Raw genomic sequence first — 16088 nt, 5'->3', positions numbered from 1 at the left:
TGCACACAGACTGAAGTCGTTTAAGTCTTTGGTTCTTTTAATTGTGATGATTTTGGCTCACATTTAACAAAAACCCACCAATTCACTATCTCAACAAATTAGAATACTTCATAAGACCAATAAAAAAACATTTTTAGTGAATTGTTGGCCTTCTGAAAAGTATGTTCATTTACTATGCATGTACTCAATACTTGGTAGGGGCTCCTTTTGCTTTAATTATTGCCTCAATTCGGCGTGGCATGGAGGTGATCAGTTTGTGGCACTGCTGAGGTGGTATGGAAGCCCAGGTTTCTTTGACAGTGGGCTTCAGCTCATCTGCATTTTTTGGTCTCTTGTTTCTCATTTTCCTCTTGACAAAAGATTCTCTATGGGGTTCAGGTCTGGTGAGTTTGCTAGCCAGTCAAGCACACAAACACCATGGTCATTTAACCAACTTTTGGTGCCTCAGTCCAGTCCTTGTGAAGTTCACACAAATTCTTGAATCGATTTTGCTTGCTTTTGGTATATAAGTTTCAAAATGCAGTGTAACTCAATCCAGAAATACTGATTAAATGTACATGTTTTAAAAATGAATTAGAGAGTAATTATCATGGTTAGAAGAACCAGCATCTTATTATCTCACATGTACTAACATGCAAAGATGGGGCCATTCGAAAACATTAAAAAAGAACAGATACTTTCTCCAAAAATGTTTGCCTTTGGATAGTGTTGAGAGTAGTTCAATCCACCAGAGGAGGAAGAGCATTTTGTTAATTGACTCCTATGTAACAATGGCTCCTAAGTTGAGACTTATCTGTTTAGTCAAGCATATAGTTAAATGAGTCCGTGCTTTTAATTTTGCTGCACTAGCTCTGTATGCTGAGAGCTATTGTTTCTGTTTTTACCGCTTTTAGTTTCTCTTTGTTAGTGGCACAAACAATTCCTTTTCTCCACACACACCTTGGAACACCCATCCCAAGCTTTACTAGTTTTACAGATCGACATCTGGCCACCATCAACACCACCTGCAAAGACATATTTAATTAAACAACAAATTAGTCAAATTAGTCATTATCATTAATTCTGTGGCTGAATTACATCTGTTCAAATTAAAAGGTTTTAAATACAATTCTAATATAATATAATATAATATATGTAAAAGTCTTAATTTCACAACTGGTAAATTAAAATGGTAATTAAAGTAAAAAATAAAAGGTACAAGAAACTTTAACATTATAAATTAAGAAAAAAATAATCTAACATGTTATATGATACATGGTGATCATTACAGTGTGAAGCTCTTTAACAGCTATATTGAACCATTTAGGGTGTGATGCCACATCCAACCCACTACTGGGTATGACTTCAGGCCCCTACCCATAATTCTTTATGACTGTCCCTTTATATGTCATTACATGGCTGACAGAAGTGTTGATGAGCCAAATATGTCTGCAACAGTTTAATCTTCTATTGCAGAAGACAGACGTGTAACTCTCCCAAAATACAACATTATCAACAACAAAAATATAAGATTAGAAGTTCTATAATTCTTTTCTTGGAAAACTTAAAGTATACTGTATGACCTGTCAAGCATTTGTTTGATGTAAAGATAAAAAAAAGTTCTGCCCTAATTTTCCTTCCCTCCTCCAGTGTGTGTTTACCCAGCAGAAATAACACCCGTCTTATGTTTTGCTATAGGTTTGATGGTTCAGAGACTTACATGTCTGAATTGTGCTATTATCTCCAAATGCTGGGAGTAGTTTCTTCGATACGGGAAGTAGCTCGACAAATCCGCTATTTTGGTTTAATGATCTACAGAAGTCTCTGTTGGCTCGGCTAAATTGGTACGCATGCTTGAGAAACACTAGCGCATTCTCCATTTGTCATCTCACCAGAACGCTAGCAGAAAGACTTTGAATTCCACTTTGGGTAGTTGCTAAGTAAATATATAATTCATTCAAGAATTATGCAAATGTTTACAAGGCCTGTGCCACATCTCGATGAATATGAGAACAGAAATGTGGCAAAGACTTTTTTCCCCTGTGGTACACAAAACAAACCGATAGAGAAACTGACCCTGCAATCTACATACACATTGTAGATGCAGACATTTGATTGCATTATTACTCCGACAGGCAGTATATGTCTGCTGAGAGGATGATTTCCAAACAAGCAAAGATTTTCAGATAAACAGTTTGATTTATTTTTTATTTTTGTGGGCTATACTCTGCAAAAAGCAGCACAATGCTCATTATCATTACCTTGACTAAACTCACCGAGTTACACGTATGCCTTAGCATTTAGGCTGTTTTCAGCTTGTTTTGCATTTACAATTCAAAGCCAAAGGCAGATCTTGTCAAGAGTGATCAACAGACCACAAACTGTGACTTAGATATCATTAGGAAAGCATATTTTGGTTTCCTTCCACGAAAACTTAACAAATATAAACAGAAAAAAATAGGGACAAATGTTTTTAAAGCTGATATCATTTTTCTAAATAAAAAAACTAAATAAATACAAAATTAATCAAATAAATAATACATAGTAATAGTAAAAATAAATAGATACATAAATAGTTAAAAACAAACAAACAAACAAATAAACGGTGGATGGATGGTAAGATTTGTAAGGCTGCATTTATTTGGTCATAAATACAATAAAAACTATAATATTATGAAATATGATTACAGTTTGAAATAACTGTTTACTATTTTAATATATTTTAAACTGTAATTTATTCCTGAGATAGCAAAGCTGCAGTGTCAAATGATCCTTCAGAAATCATTATAATATGCTGATTATATGCAAAAAAAAACATTATTATTATTATTAGTAGTAGTAGTAGTATTAATGTTGAAAACAGCACTGCATAATATCTTTGTGGAAACCATGATATACATTTTTTTTCAGGATATTTTGATGAACAAAATTCAAAAGAACATTTTCAGTCCTAAAATTAGGTTTTTTAATTCAACCACAAATATTTTATTTACATAAGTCAATTGCTCATTTAGTCTCCCATGGTTTGTCTATTGTGTTTGTACAATAGCAGTCAAACCTTTTGTCAGTTTTGTAATTATATGCAGTCTCAATCGGATTATCTTCGTCATCCAATCGACAGATTCCAGTGCAATCAGAATCAACAATCAAAACACAATGGAAGTGTGAGAGAGTCGAGGGCCGATCTCCTCCCTCCATCACCTCCTGACCAAAAACAATCCACAGGCCATTAGAATTCTCCCCTCGCGGCTTTGATAAAGGCTCTTAGCAGCTTGAATTTTAAGAGCCTAATTTATCAGTGAGAGAGAGAGACAAAAAAAACCCCGCTTCATTTGGAAATGGAAAATATGTTTTTTTTCACATTTCTGCTCTATTCAAATCAAAAAGCAAAAGCAATGAAACAAACCAGCCAGCTCATTCATATATAAAGCTGCTGTTCTAAAGCTCAAGATGCACTCAAATCACTATATTCATGCACGTCACTTTGTGCCATAAAGTTGATTTGACCAATTTCGGTTTCAGCAAGTTCAGTTTGTGTGTACTCCAACCAGACTTTGATGCCACCATCAAAAATTTGTTAACACTACCTGTGCTTTCACAAGGAATTTCTATTGTAAAATACAGCTACATATACAATTATTTATAAATCCAATTCAAGTTAGTACACGCGCACACACACACACACACACACACACACACACACACACATACACACACACACACACACACACACACACCTGCTTTTATTCTGCATCTTCAAACTCCATCTGTTTCCTAGCAACCAGCCAGGCAAACTGCAGCCCACACATCTGTTTAATAAAAAATGACAAGTCACTCAGAACAATGTGATTTACACAAGTTGGACATATTTCTGGGTCTGCAGCCTTTCTTTCATTACTCAAAACTACAGCAGTTGTTCAATAGAAACATTTAACAATTTCTTAGCTAATATTGTTTTTCTTATGTGAAATTGCTTGTTTTTTCTCTTATTTTAATTCTCTTCAGACAGAAGCATCTGCTAAAGGAGTAAATATAAATCACTGCATTACATCCAATTCTATCTTTATTATTTTCATGGAAAAATATAGATTTGTTGAACAACATAAAATCTTAATGACTTACATCAGAACTGAAAAAACAAACACATTTTTGTCCAAATTGCTGAACTTTATCATAATAATAATGTGTATTAAGTTTGTCTTGACATTGTGACAAAAACAGATACCATTGTCAGTCATTAAATTAAACTTCAAAGTCATCTCTCTACTATAATGCAGTTTAGAAGGAGTATAAGGAGGAAGTAAGATGCTTCATGTTAATGACATTACTGCTATTTTAGCTATTTTGAATGCAGAACCATAATTTAATTACTCTTAAGAAACGAGTTAAGTATATCTGGAGAGAGGTGTGCTGCACAACCACATGGCATGTAATTGCTTCTCAAATCCCCTGGTGAAGACCTGGTCCAAAAAATATATAAATAAAATAAAATATCATAAACTACTTACAATGGATTACAGTTTCACATCCATGAACTACTTATGAGGTGGCAGTACGTATGGATAAGACTTAAATTGTACTTTTCTCGGAAATGTAATGATCTTGAATTCTGACACTGTGACTAACAATTGACAGGTGCATAATGTCAGTCAAGAATATTTCAAATCTTCTTTTGATCTACTACTATAATAATAAATAATATACTTTATATTATAATATTAAAATCCATTTATTATAATAATACGATAATAAATTAAATGATTTTACAATTTAATTTTTAATTGTATATTAAATAAAAGAAAATATAATAATAATGTTGGCATTAGCAATAAAAAAATGAAGAAAATTTAAATGTTACTTAAACAATTTCAAACTTGTTACTTAAATTTACTAAACTAATAAATAATATAATACACTATATTAAAATAATATTGTAATACATTTACTATAGTAATATGCACTAATATTTACATTTAAGTTTACATACATTATTTTTTATATTTTTAATTATACATTTATTTTCTATTATTTAATAACTTATGTTATTTCATATGTTTATTTAATGATGATGATTATGATTAATATTGTCATAAGCAAAAGACAATGGTCAAGATTTAAACCTATTCACAATAGCTAAACTAATTCTTTAAATTTACTTTACTAATAAATAACTTAACATAGTGCATATTATGATATTTCAATAAATTTGCTACAACAATATACACTAATATTTAAATTAAAGTATTAATAAATACATTATTTTTATATTTCATTATTTAATGTTTAAAAGATAATATTTAAAAGCTAATAATAGTAATAATAATAATTATTATTATTTTTGTAATTATTTTTATAATTATATAAAAACATTGCCACTTACAAACAAGTTTTTTTTAAGATCTCAATGGCATGCATTAATTTAAAGAAAATGCACCATGAATCCTCTACCCTCAACAAAATATCTGGCTCCTCAAAAAGCTCAAGAAAAAATTTGTTAAAAAAATTGTAGTCCAAAGTTCCGGAAATAATTTCATTTGCAGATTAGAAGGGCAAGCTGCGTGCCGCATGTTGGGCGAGGGAGTGTGCGTGTCTGCGTGACGGCAGGGGACAGCGATTCAATCAGCTCTCTCCTGGGAGACGTCCATCACTGCACAAGGATACACAGCTCTTGTTTACAGTGTGTGCTCTCACAAACTATTACAGACACCTCATAAGAGATCTGCCAGCAAATATCTCCTAGAAGGCATTAAAATCAATGCCACTCAAAAGCTGTTTGCAGCCCACTTTTCAAGCTCTTATCTTCCCCACTCTCCTCTGCCCCTGTGTCTGAATGCATGCTAGTAAAAGATGTGCAGAGGTAGTTTCATTTTACAACGCATCCTGCTATCAAGCCTGTTCATGCGGGGACTGTAACACAGGGAACAGCAGCTCTGAATTTTAAGTATGCTTATAATGATTCTTTTGGAGAGTCTGTCCAATTGTGCATTAATAATTAAACGTGCAACTGAACAACTGAGAAATATGAAGTTCTGGCAAACTTTCAGAGGTACAGAACAATTAGTGCAGCTTCCCTACGGTCGATCGGTTCAGTGATTTTGGTGGAATATTTAGAAATTAATTCTGATGATGCCATTCCTTGGATAAACAAAGGAACTAAAATGTAGATTTATCACATAAACTTAGAATTGGATTAAATTATGTAAGACATTTTGCTGCCTTCAGAGCTATAAGAACCACTTTCATGTTTTTGAGTTATCATATCGATTAGAAGTGCAGTATGGAGTACCACAAAGCTCAGTACTAAGGCCATTGCTTTTCATGCTTTACATGCTACCCTTGGGAGATATCATCAGGAAACATGGTGTTAGCTTTCACTGTTATGCTGATGATACTCAGCTCTATATTTCTTTGTGGACAGACGAAACATACCAATTTGCAAAACTAACAGAATGCATAATTGATACAGAAAACTGCATGACTAGTAATTTCCTACTTCTAAATTCTGAAAAAAAACAAAAAAACAGAGGTGTTAATTATTTAATAAACAAACTCCAGCTGGTTCAAAATGCAGCAGCTATAGAGTTCTTACTAGAACCAGGAAGTATGATCATATTAGCTCGGTTCTGTCAACACTGCACTGGCTCCCTATTGAACATCGTATACATTTTAAAATCTTGCTAATTACTGAAGCCCTGAATGGTTTAGCTCCTCAGTACTTGAGCGAGCTCTTATCGCATTATAGTCCTTCACATCCGCTGTGATCTCAAAACTCTGGCCATTTGATTATACCTAGAATATAAAAATCAACTGCGGGTGCCAGATCCTTTTCTTATTTAGCTCCCAAACTCCGGAACAATATACCTATTTGTTCGGGAGGCAGACAGAATCTGTCAGTTTGAATCTAGATTAAAGACCCATCTCTTTAACCTGGCATACACATAACACGCTATCACATTTCTATAATTCAAATCCGTTAAAGGATTGTTAGGCTGCATTAATTAGGTCAACCGGAACTGGGAACACTTCCCATAACAACCCTCTACATTGCGAGTAAATCACTCGCATATACGACTAAATCTTCACTCTGGGCGACTAAATGATGTCTAATATTAGCCAATGGCTAATACATTCTCAGATATTACCCACCAGTGTGTGAGTTGGAGGCTAAGTATAAGTTTAGCACAGATATATTTTCACTCGCCGAACACTCTCTGACTGAGCACTTCAGGGTTTAACTCTCTGTCAAGCAATCGGTGCTATTTTTTAGTTCATCTGAATGGATGTGCAACGCACCTGTATTTGACGTACCGTAAATTCTAGTGTGAAGGCGCACGAAAAAGTGTTAAAAAAACATCACTTCCGGCAATCTCATTGGCTGGCGCTCACCTGTATGTATATATATATATATCTAGCAGTCTGGTGAGTAAACTAAAAAATGTTACTAGCCAATGGCGATTAAATTGCCAAGGTGTCCAGAGAGGGTTGCAGAACCCCCGATGTGCTTGCTACATCGTAAGAAGAATAACATCTATACTAATATTTGTCTGTTTCATTCTTATTCCGAGGTCACCGTAGCCACCCAGATCCAGTCCGTATCCAGACCAGATGGTCACCCAGATCCAGTCCATACCCAGACCAGATGGTGGATCAGCACCTAGAGACGACCTCTACAGCCCTGAATGTCAGTGGAGACCATGTCAACTAGATGAGCCCTAGAGACAGACCCCCTGGGAAGACCTCGTCAACTAGACGGCCATCGGCACAAGACCACGAGGAGGCCAGAGGAGAACTCGCCCTCCCAACTGAGCCTGGTTTCTCCCAAGGTGTTCACCGATGGAGCTTTGATTCCTTGCCACTGTCGCATTTGGCTTAGTTGGGGACACTTAATTTTTGGCAATATTGTTGCCAAAGAGAGCTGAACTGAGCTGGATGATGACATCACTAAATCAACAATGATCTGACTTTACCTGAAAATTTACTGTTTACTATAGTCCTCCTACATTATCGACACATTATTTTCCCGTTTAACACTGTAAAACTGCTTTGACACAATCCGTATTGTTTAAAGCACTATATAAATAAAGGTGACTTGACTTTTGTGAGTCTGCAGTCAGAAATACATGAAGGCATTGCTTTCTTGATAAATAAAATGACTAAAACGTGTAGTACAATTTTTTTTACATTAATTTGGCATGAATATAATAAACAATTATACAATAAAAAGTATGCAGTTAACAGCCTCTGACCAATCTATAAAAAAATAAAAAAGATTTGCTGCCTCTGGATATATATATATATATATGTATGTGTGTGTGTGTGTGTGTGTGTGTGTGTCTGTTATACAAATTAATCATCAATATAATTACACATTAATTATATTGACCAAAGGATTATTATTGACCAAATAATTACTTCGGAAGAGTTATACTTGACCAAACAATTATTAGAATAAGTAAGAATTATTATTGAGAATAAATGAATAAATTTCAAGGTCCTTGTTTACAAATAGTTTGGGTAGTTATACAAAAAAAAGAGCAACTTTTCCTGAATCTACTGTAGGCTATTATCAACAAACAGCTAAATTACAATGCTAAGGCTCACTGAAAATTTAAGAGGAATACGTGAAAACTCAAGGAGCAATCTGCACACAAAAAAATTGAAAACTGGTTGTAATAAGTTAATAATATCTAATATTTAAATAAAAAAAACCTGCTCTCCCTCAGACAAATAAAAGGATGAAGACTGCCTTGGAAAGCAGCGTGATGTATGCCTATTTCGCTCTAAAGACTTCTTAAATGGTCTAAATAAATTGAAATGAAGCAAGCTAACTGGCAGTTTCAACCTTCCTCAGTTTCCTGAAGGGCGACTGTCATTTCAGAGTGGATTAACAAGTTAATGTAGTTTTTGGTAACTTTTGATGGAATAAGTTTCACAAGTCAGCTCAATTCTCATTGTTGGAATAGCTGGAGGTGCTGGGTGAATCTGAGGACAATTGCAAATGGATGAAACGGGCCAACTGGCATGTAAATTTGGTTGGAATTGTAGAGGAAATATTTAGAATTATAATAATCAATTGCAGATATTATTATTTAGCGTTATTTGTTGTTGTTCTTGCCCGTTTGTTTGTTTGTTTACACTTCTAAAGATCTCCTTTGTGTCTCACAATCCAATGTGTTTCATGGTTTACTAAGCTTTCAACTTCAAGACTTTGGCGAACCGTTCTGATGTGGGGGAAGAAAAGAAATCGAGCTCGGGAGGAATTACAGAGCGAGCCAGAACATACCACGGGGACTCATTTCCAAACTGCGTAATGAAAGAACCGAAAAAATGTGTCAAGCTGTAATGTAAGATGTCATGAAAGGTGTGGAGACGTTCAAAGCCGTTTTTATGAGAGCTTATTATCTTCTAAGGGTTCCGGCATCAAAAGTGTCATTTGGCCGTGTTTAGTTCAATAGATAATAAAACACATGCTGTTAAGTGACGTCATCAGAAAATGTTTCTAAAGAGAATAAAATTGGGGTCAGATGCAAAAATAAACCTTTTCATTTCGACGTACGGCCTTTGATAGAAGCCCATCATGGAACCTATTAAAAAAAAGTCATGCTTTATTATTAGAAAATCAATTATTTGGACTTTTTAGGGCAAAAAAGCTGAACTTTTGACACACAAGATATGATAGACCTTAAAGGGATAGTTCACCCAAAAATGAAAATGTGATGTTTATCTGCTTACCCCCAGGGCATCCAAGATGCAGGTGACTTTGTTTCTTCAGTAGAACACAAATGATGATTTTTAACTCCAACCGTTGCAGTCTATCAGTCGTATAATGCATGGCAATGGTAACAAAATCTATGAGCGTAAAAAAAACTTGCACAGACAAATCTAAATTAAGCCCTGCGGCTCGTTACGACACATTGATGTCCTAAGACACGAAATGATCAGTTTGTGCGAGAAACCGAAGAGTATTTATATAATTTTTTTACCTCTAATACACCACTATGTCCGGCATCCGGTGCGTGAGGTGTGTACGCACTCTGGCGTAGTTTACTCAAGCGCCGGAAGTGATCTCTCGCGCGTATACGTCACTCATTGTTTACACAGTGCACAAACATTGTAGGTACGACGGCTAATCAAAATGGTACTTACTTGCGCTTATCCGGATTGTTCAAACAGACTTAAAACTAAAAGGTTACGTTTTTTACGATTAGTAAAAAATTATATAAATACCATTCGGTTTCTCGCACAAATCGATCATTTCGTGTCTTAGGACATCAATGTGTCGTCACGAGCCGCAGGGTTTAATTCGGATTTGTCTGTGCATGTTTTTTTTTTTACTCTCATAGATTTTGTTACCATTGCCATGCATTATACTGCTGATAGACTGCAACGGTTGGAGTTAAAAATCATCATTTGTGTTCTACTGAAGAAACAAAGTCACCTATATCTTGGATGCCCTGGGGGTAAGCAGATAAACATCAAATTTTCATTTTTGGGTGAACTATCCCTTTAATATGAAGAAAGCCGGAGTGTTCCCGTGAGCCGTCGGGTTTTATTTCACATCTAGCAGGTATTGAGCGTTCTGTCGGCTACTTTTCATTCGGAAGTGCATAACCAAAAGTGTTGGGCAGGAAAATAGCATCCATATGAGTGTGGATTTGCTTCCCTCACAGAAGAGTTACAAACAAAAAGGGCTTCCTGTCAGCTCTTGAAGTGCTCGCTTCTCTTTTGTGTCTGGGGCTTGAGGTGAATTAACCATGACTTTGTCTGGGATGATTTTGGATGTGTGGCGTCAGTAGAGCCGGCTGTCCTGGACTGACTCACATAAAGCACAATGAAAGCAGCGTGGAGAGGAGAGTGAGGCGGTGCATAATACGACTCGAGCTGTGAAGCCGCTGGTCACTGCTTTTGAGTGGAAAGTGATATCCATCTGTTGTCATCTGCTGTGTTGGCTGTCAAAAGAAACTGATCAAATCACTACAGACCTTAAAGCAGAAAAGACGTCCTTAATAGAGACACTTTCTCTCTCTCCTTCACACACACACACACACACACACACACTTACAAAGCTAGCTAAATATGGACTTTCCATTGACATTTAGTGTTTTACGAATTGTTTAGCTTTAAACTTAGTGACTGAAGACTCAACCTAACTCTAACCTTTAAATACAATTGACTTTTTCATTATTTATTTTTCTGATGTTCTTTTGGGTCAGTTCTTTTCCACCAATAATTATTTTCATGTTATTGCTCATAATTGATTAATGGCTGATATTAAAATGTTATACTATTTTGTCTAAAAAAATAAAAAATAAAAATAAAAATTCTAAAACCTAATATCGGTAATTTTAAATGCCACAAGTTAATTGATCAATTACAATATTACAATATATAGCCAAAAAAAATACAACAACAAAAAAAATTCTTGTAAGATCTGATAAATATAACATTTATCAAAATTAATAAATTATTTTTGAGTGCACAATAGATTATATAAATATAAATATAATATAGGAATATAAAAATAAACATTTATCCATCCATTTACCAAACTGTTTGTCCTACGTAGGTCACAGGGATTTTGCCACTAAAACAAACATAAAAATTAAATAATAGTAAAAATACAGAATAAATAATACATTCAAATAAATATAAAATAATAAATATTCAGTATTGGTCTATCTATCTATCTATCTATCTATCTATCTATCTATCTATCTATCTATCTAAAAAAACATGGTATAGATAAATCATGGAACCCAAATTGTACATGATTTGTCAAATGTTGCAGTTATTTCAATCCAATATGTTGTTCTTGCTTCATATTAAAAGTTTGTTTGTCTATGAAAGTAAAAAAATGAGCTACATTCCACATCCATCAAGAGCTTTGTTGAATCTGACGAGGCTCGTAAGCAGCATTCTGCAGTTATGCAACACTCTCGGGTAGGACCAGTCAAGTTTACCATTTTCTCTTCAGTAATATGAAGAAGAAAGAGGAACAATAGAAACGTTGTGAAATCCTGGAGAAGAGAGAGAGGGGTGGGATAATCTCCTCAGAACACTGAGCACTCTGTGTGGACAAGATGTAACAATTCAAAACGCACACAAAAGGGATTTAATTGAACTTCGTAGAAATCAATAGCTCAGCTTTGGTCCATTTCATTCCACGACAGAAATCAAGACTCTGAGTGAATTTTAACTTGAGGATGCTGGGGAATGGAAAAAAAGAGAGGGAGAGGGGAGAAAAAGAGTATGTGTGGAGAAGAAGGGAGTTGGAGTGACGAAAGGAAAACAACGAAAGTGGCAGTGCTCCCAGGAAACCCCTTTAGTGGCAAATTGAAAACTTGAAAGGCAGCCGATGCACTCTGAATGAATCTCTGTCCATGTCCCTCAGCTCGAGATCATATTTAAAAAGCCAAAGTAAAATGGCTGCCTCCCTTCGCAACTGCAACATGCTAAATCTGCAAAACATCTCTAATGTGGAATTGTTATTTATCCAAAACCAAATCCTAAAATTTAAATTAACATTTACTCTCATGCAGTCACTAATCTAGTTCATCTTATCACACATTTCTGCAATTAATTCAGCTCCAAACGACCTCATTTACTCAGTCTACAGCCTTACATTTATGTATTTTTAGTTTTTACAAACTTTTAATAATCTAAAACGGTTTAATCTCCCATTGATTTAATGCTCGACTGATATCCACTTAAAAGCAGACAATATATAAAATAATACAATAAAACTTTTTAAAAAATGCAACTTAGTATTAATATAAAATGTACACATTTTTTTTTTTTTTGCAAAACAGTGACATATAAAAGCTATATATAAAATAATTACAAGTGAAATTGAGATGATTGTTATTGTAGACCTTCTTCAGAAATCTGGCTCAAATAATCATAAAAAGTGAACCATTATTGGAGAACCTTTCCAAATGATAATTGAAAAAAAACTGGCTATTCCTTTGCTGCTGTGGGCTTATTCCTTCAGGAAATGTACATCTAGGGCTGCACGATAAATCGAAATGGAATCGAGATCGCAATTCGTCAGAAGCTGCGATTGTCATGCGTATCTTTCAGTGAAGCACAGTTCTGTGATCAGCAGTAAACCAAAGGCCAGAGGGAGCTCTCACGCTGAAACTCCAAATACGCCTCGCAGAAGAAACCCAGAAAATCGTTGCAGCTGAATAAACAGGAGATTCAACTGCTTTCATTGATTCAACGTGACTAATAAACACACGACCACGGCAATATATGGTTTATCTGAGTTCTTATTATTATAATTTTCATTAAAATAAAGTATATTTATAATGCAATGCCTTTATCACTGCTTAAATACTATGAAATATGTTGCGTGCCTTATTCTGTGAAAGAAGCCACATCGTCTCACAGAAGGATTTATTTCAAACACTCGACTGACATTATGAAGTGAGTTTGGAGTAAAAATATTTTATTAAATGTGGTATTTTCACATGCTTTCAGATGGAGCAGCATTTACTTCACAGAGCCGTAGTTCACTGAGAAGCTATGCAAACAGCTGTCATTATCGCGGACGATTTATTCGATTTCAGAATTGCGCAATAAAATCGTCTGCGATTTTTTTTTGCGTAACTTGTCAGTGAACTACGGCTATGTGTAGTAAATGCTGCTCCATCTGAAAGCACGTGATGATGATTTCCTGCTGATTACAGAATCAGCTTTTTTAACAAAATGAGCATGACAATCGCATTCGATTAATCGTCCAGCCCTATGCACATCTAGCTCTTATTTTCATTCTGCTCCACCGAAGCGGAATAGTTATCATAATATAGTTACAGACAATTACAGTTATCGAATATAAATCCCACAAGGCCAGCAGAATGTGCACATAATAACAAAAAGTGTCTGTTAGTATGCTAAATTCCAATAATAAAATACAGATTTATCTTTCAAATGAACAGTCTTACTTAAATAGGAGCAGAAAATGATTCAAATATCCAATATGTTTTTAACATTTTGTTTAAGGCTATGTGTCTAATTAGACTCTGTGGTATTTGCAAATCTGAAATATCTGTATCTGAAGCAAACCCAGTAGAGGAGCACTGTTTTAAAGTATTGACTTTAAACCTTTGATTCGAAATGGAAAAAAATAAAAAAATAAACTTTTTATTGTGGTCTCTTTTGATGAGTTTTGAAGCCCTAGATGTGTCTGTGGTCAAAATACATTCATTTAAAACTCACTTATTGGAATTGTTGTGGAGAAGCCTGTCGTCCAGGTCTAACAGGGCATATGCGTGGTGAATCAGACGGCTGTTATAATGGATGGCGTTACTCCTGAGGGTGAGAAGACTCTGGCTGAACTTCATTCCCATCTCCTCCAGCTCCCGCGTCCCTGTCTGCAACCCCTGCGAGGTGAAGACATTCGAGATTGACAGTTGAGATTTATGATTGACAGACTGACTGATTGGGGCTGTCAAACTACATTTACAGACTTGTTTCTTAATTCTGGAGATGTTTTGTAAGTGGAGACATTTGCTCTGTGAATACATGTACAAGAAAATATATGAATGACACTGAATTAAATCACAAAATGTCAGTAAACTACAAGTCAAGCTAAACATTAGACAAGAAGTTTGATTCAAAACAAAACAATTGACAAAAACAAATAAAAAAAGCAAAACAAACCAAAATAAAAACACAAAACAGAAAGAAAACAAATAAACAACGCAAAACAAATAAACAATGCAAAACAAAACAAAACAAAATAAAAACAAAAAACACAGAGCAAACAAAAAAACAGGGCAAAAAAACCCCAAAATAAAAACAAAAAGCAAACAAAAGACAACAAGGCATAACAAAAAACAACAAAACACAAGCAAATAAAAACAAAATGAATCAAAAAGCAAACAAAAACAACAACATCATTACACACACACACACACACACACACACACACACACACACACACACACACACACACACACACAGACAAAATGCAAACAAACAACACAAAACCAAAATAAAAACAGGAATTTTGCAGCCTGTTGTAGCACTTTGGAAATTGTATAAAAGCAGCATTGAGTCAGGTCCCAAAATGAATCTGCATTGACACCACAATGTTATTGCACACTTCCTGCTGTGCACAAACTCTCCTCTCATATAATGCATTGTTCCGGAAACAACCATTAATGGAAATCCAGACACTAACAATATTTTCTGCCACTAGTAAACAAACACAGCGCAGGCATTGAAACGTTCACGCTTTTCTAGGCACACAAAACCCTGCAATAACCCAAAGTCCTGACCCAGTAGTTCAATGAGCTGTGGATTACTGCAGGTTAACAAAATCAATAAATCTGCTGTGTCTCCATGTTTCTTCAGCACTCCACTCACCAGTGAAACCAAAACAAAGAAGCTTGTGGAGCTTTATTCTGCTCATCCACGTCATTGTTCTTGTTTCCATCAAATTCATGTTTCAATCAAACAAACCAAAGCATCCATATGTATTTATTGTATACAATAAATGTCTAGAAATAAACTAAGGACATTTTATAAAATATAACAAGTATCTATGGCTTTGACACAACATTATTTAGTTTTCAGTGAGTAGTCGACATTAAATATTTTTGGGAAGCTGACATGGCCTACTATACTCCATCTAAAACTATTTTAATCTGCATTTTATAATTTATTATAATTATTATGCATGCAGCTTTCATGGTTTCCAAACATTTTGGACAATAAAATTCCATGATTTTGTCATTACTCTTTCCATTCACTCATAATTACAATTTTAATTAAAAATGATTTATAAATAGATTTATATAATTACATTATGATACAAATGTCTCCAATAAGTCATAATTGTAAAATCTAGTAAATAAGCAGTATCTGTCGGTTCCCAGCAGTCACTTCCATGAATTTTCTAGGCCTAGACCATTTTTAAAATGACTTCATATTCCCTTGATGCGTGTTAATTAAAAGATACATAAAGAAACAATTCACTGAAATGTGAAGAGCAGTTGGGAAGATTTTTGGTGAAAAAAAAAAAAAATTATATATACTGTATATATATATATATATATATATATATATATATATATATATATATATATAACAAAAAATATATG

The 16088-nt window shown here is 34.5% G+C and overlaps 1 protein-coding gene across 1 annotated transcript in view; it reads right to left on the bottom strand.

The window, feature by feature from the left end:
* Positions 1 to 16088, bottom strand: part of LOC107583140 (cytosolic carboxypeptidase 4-like) — a 239594-nt gene that overhangs the window by 9190 nt on the left and 214316 nt on the right. The window contains exon 23 of the mRNA XM_016269254.1: positions 14200 to 14363. Within this exon, the coding sequence (XP_016124740.1) occupies positions 14200 to 14363 (164 nt within the window). The remainder of the gene's footprint in view (positions 1 to 14199; positions 14364 to 16088) is intronic.

The sequence above is a fragment of the Sinocyclocheilus grahami genome, unplaced genomic scaffold (genome assembly GCF_001515645.1).
Source record: "Sinocyclocheilus grahami isolate Dianchi unplaced genomic scaffold, SAMN03320097.WGS_v1.1 scaffold50.1, whole genome shotgun sequence".
NCBI lineage: Eukaryota > Metazoa > Chordata > Actinopteri > Cypriniformes > Cyprinidae > Sinocyclocheilus > Sinocyclocheilus grahami.
This window is presented reverse-complemented; position numbering and strand designations above follow the sequence as displayed.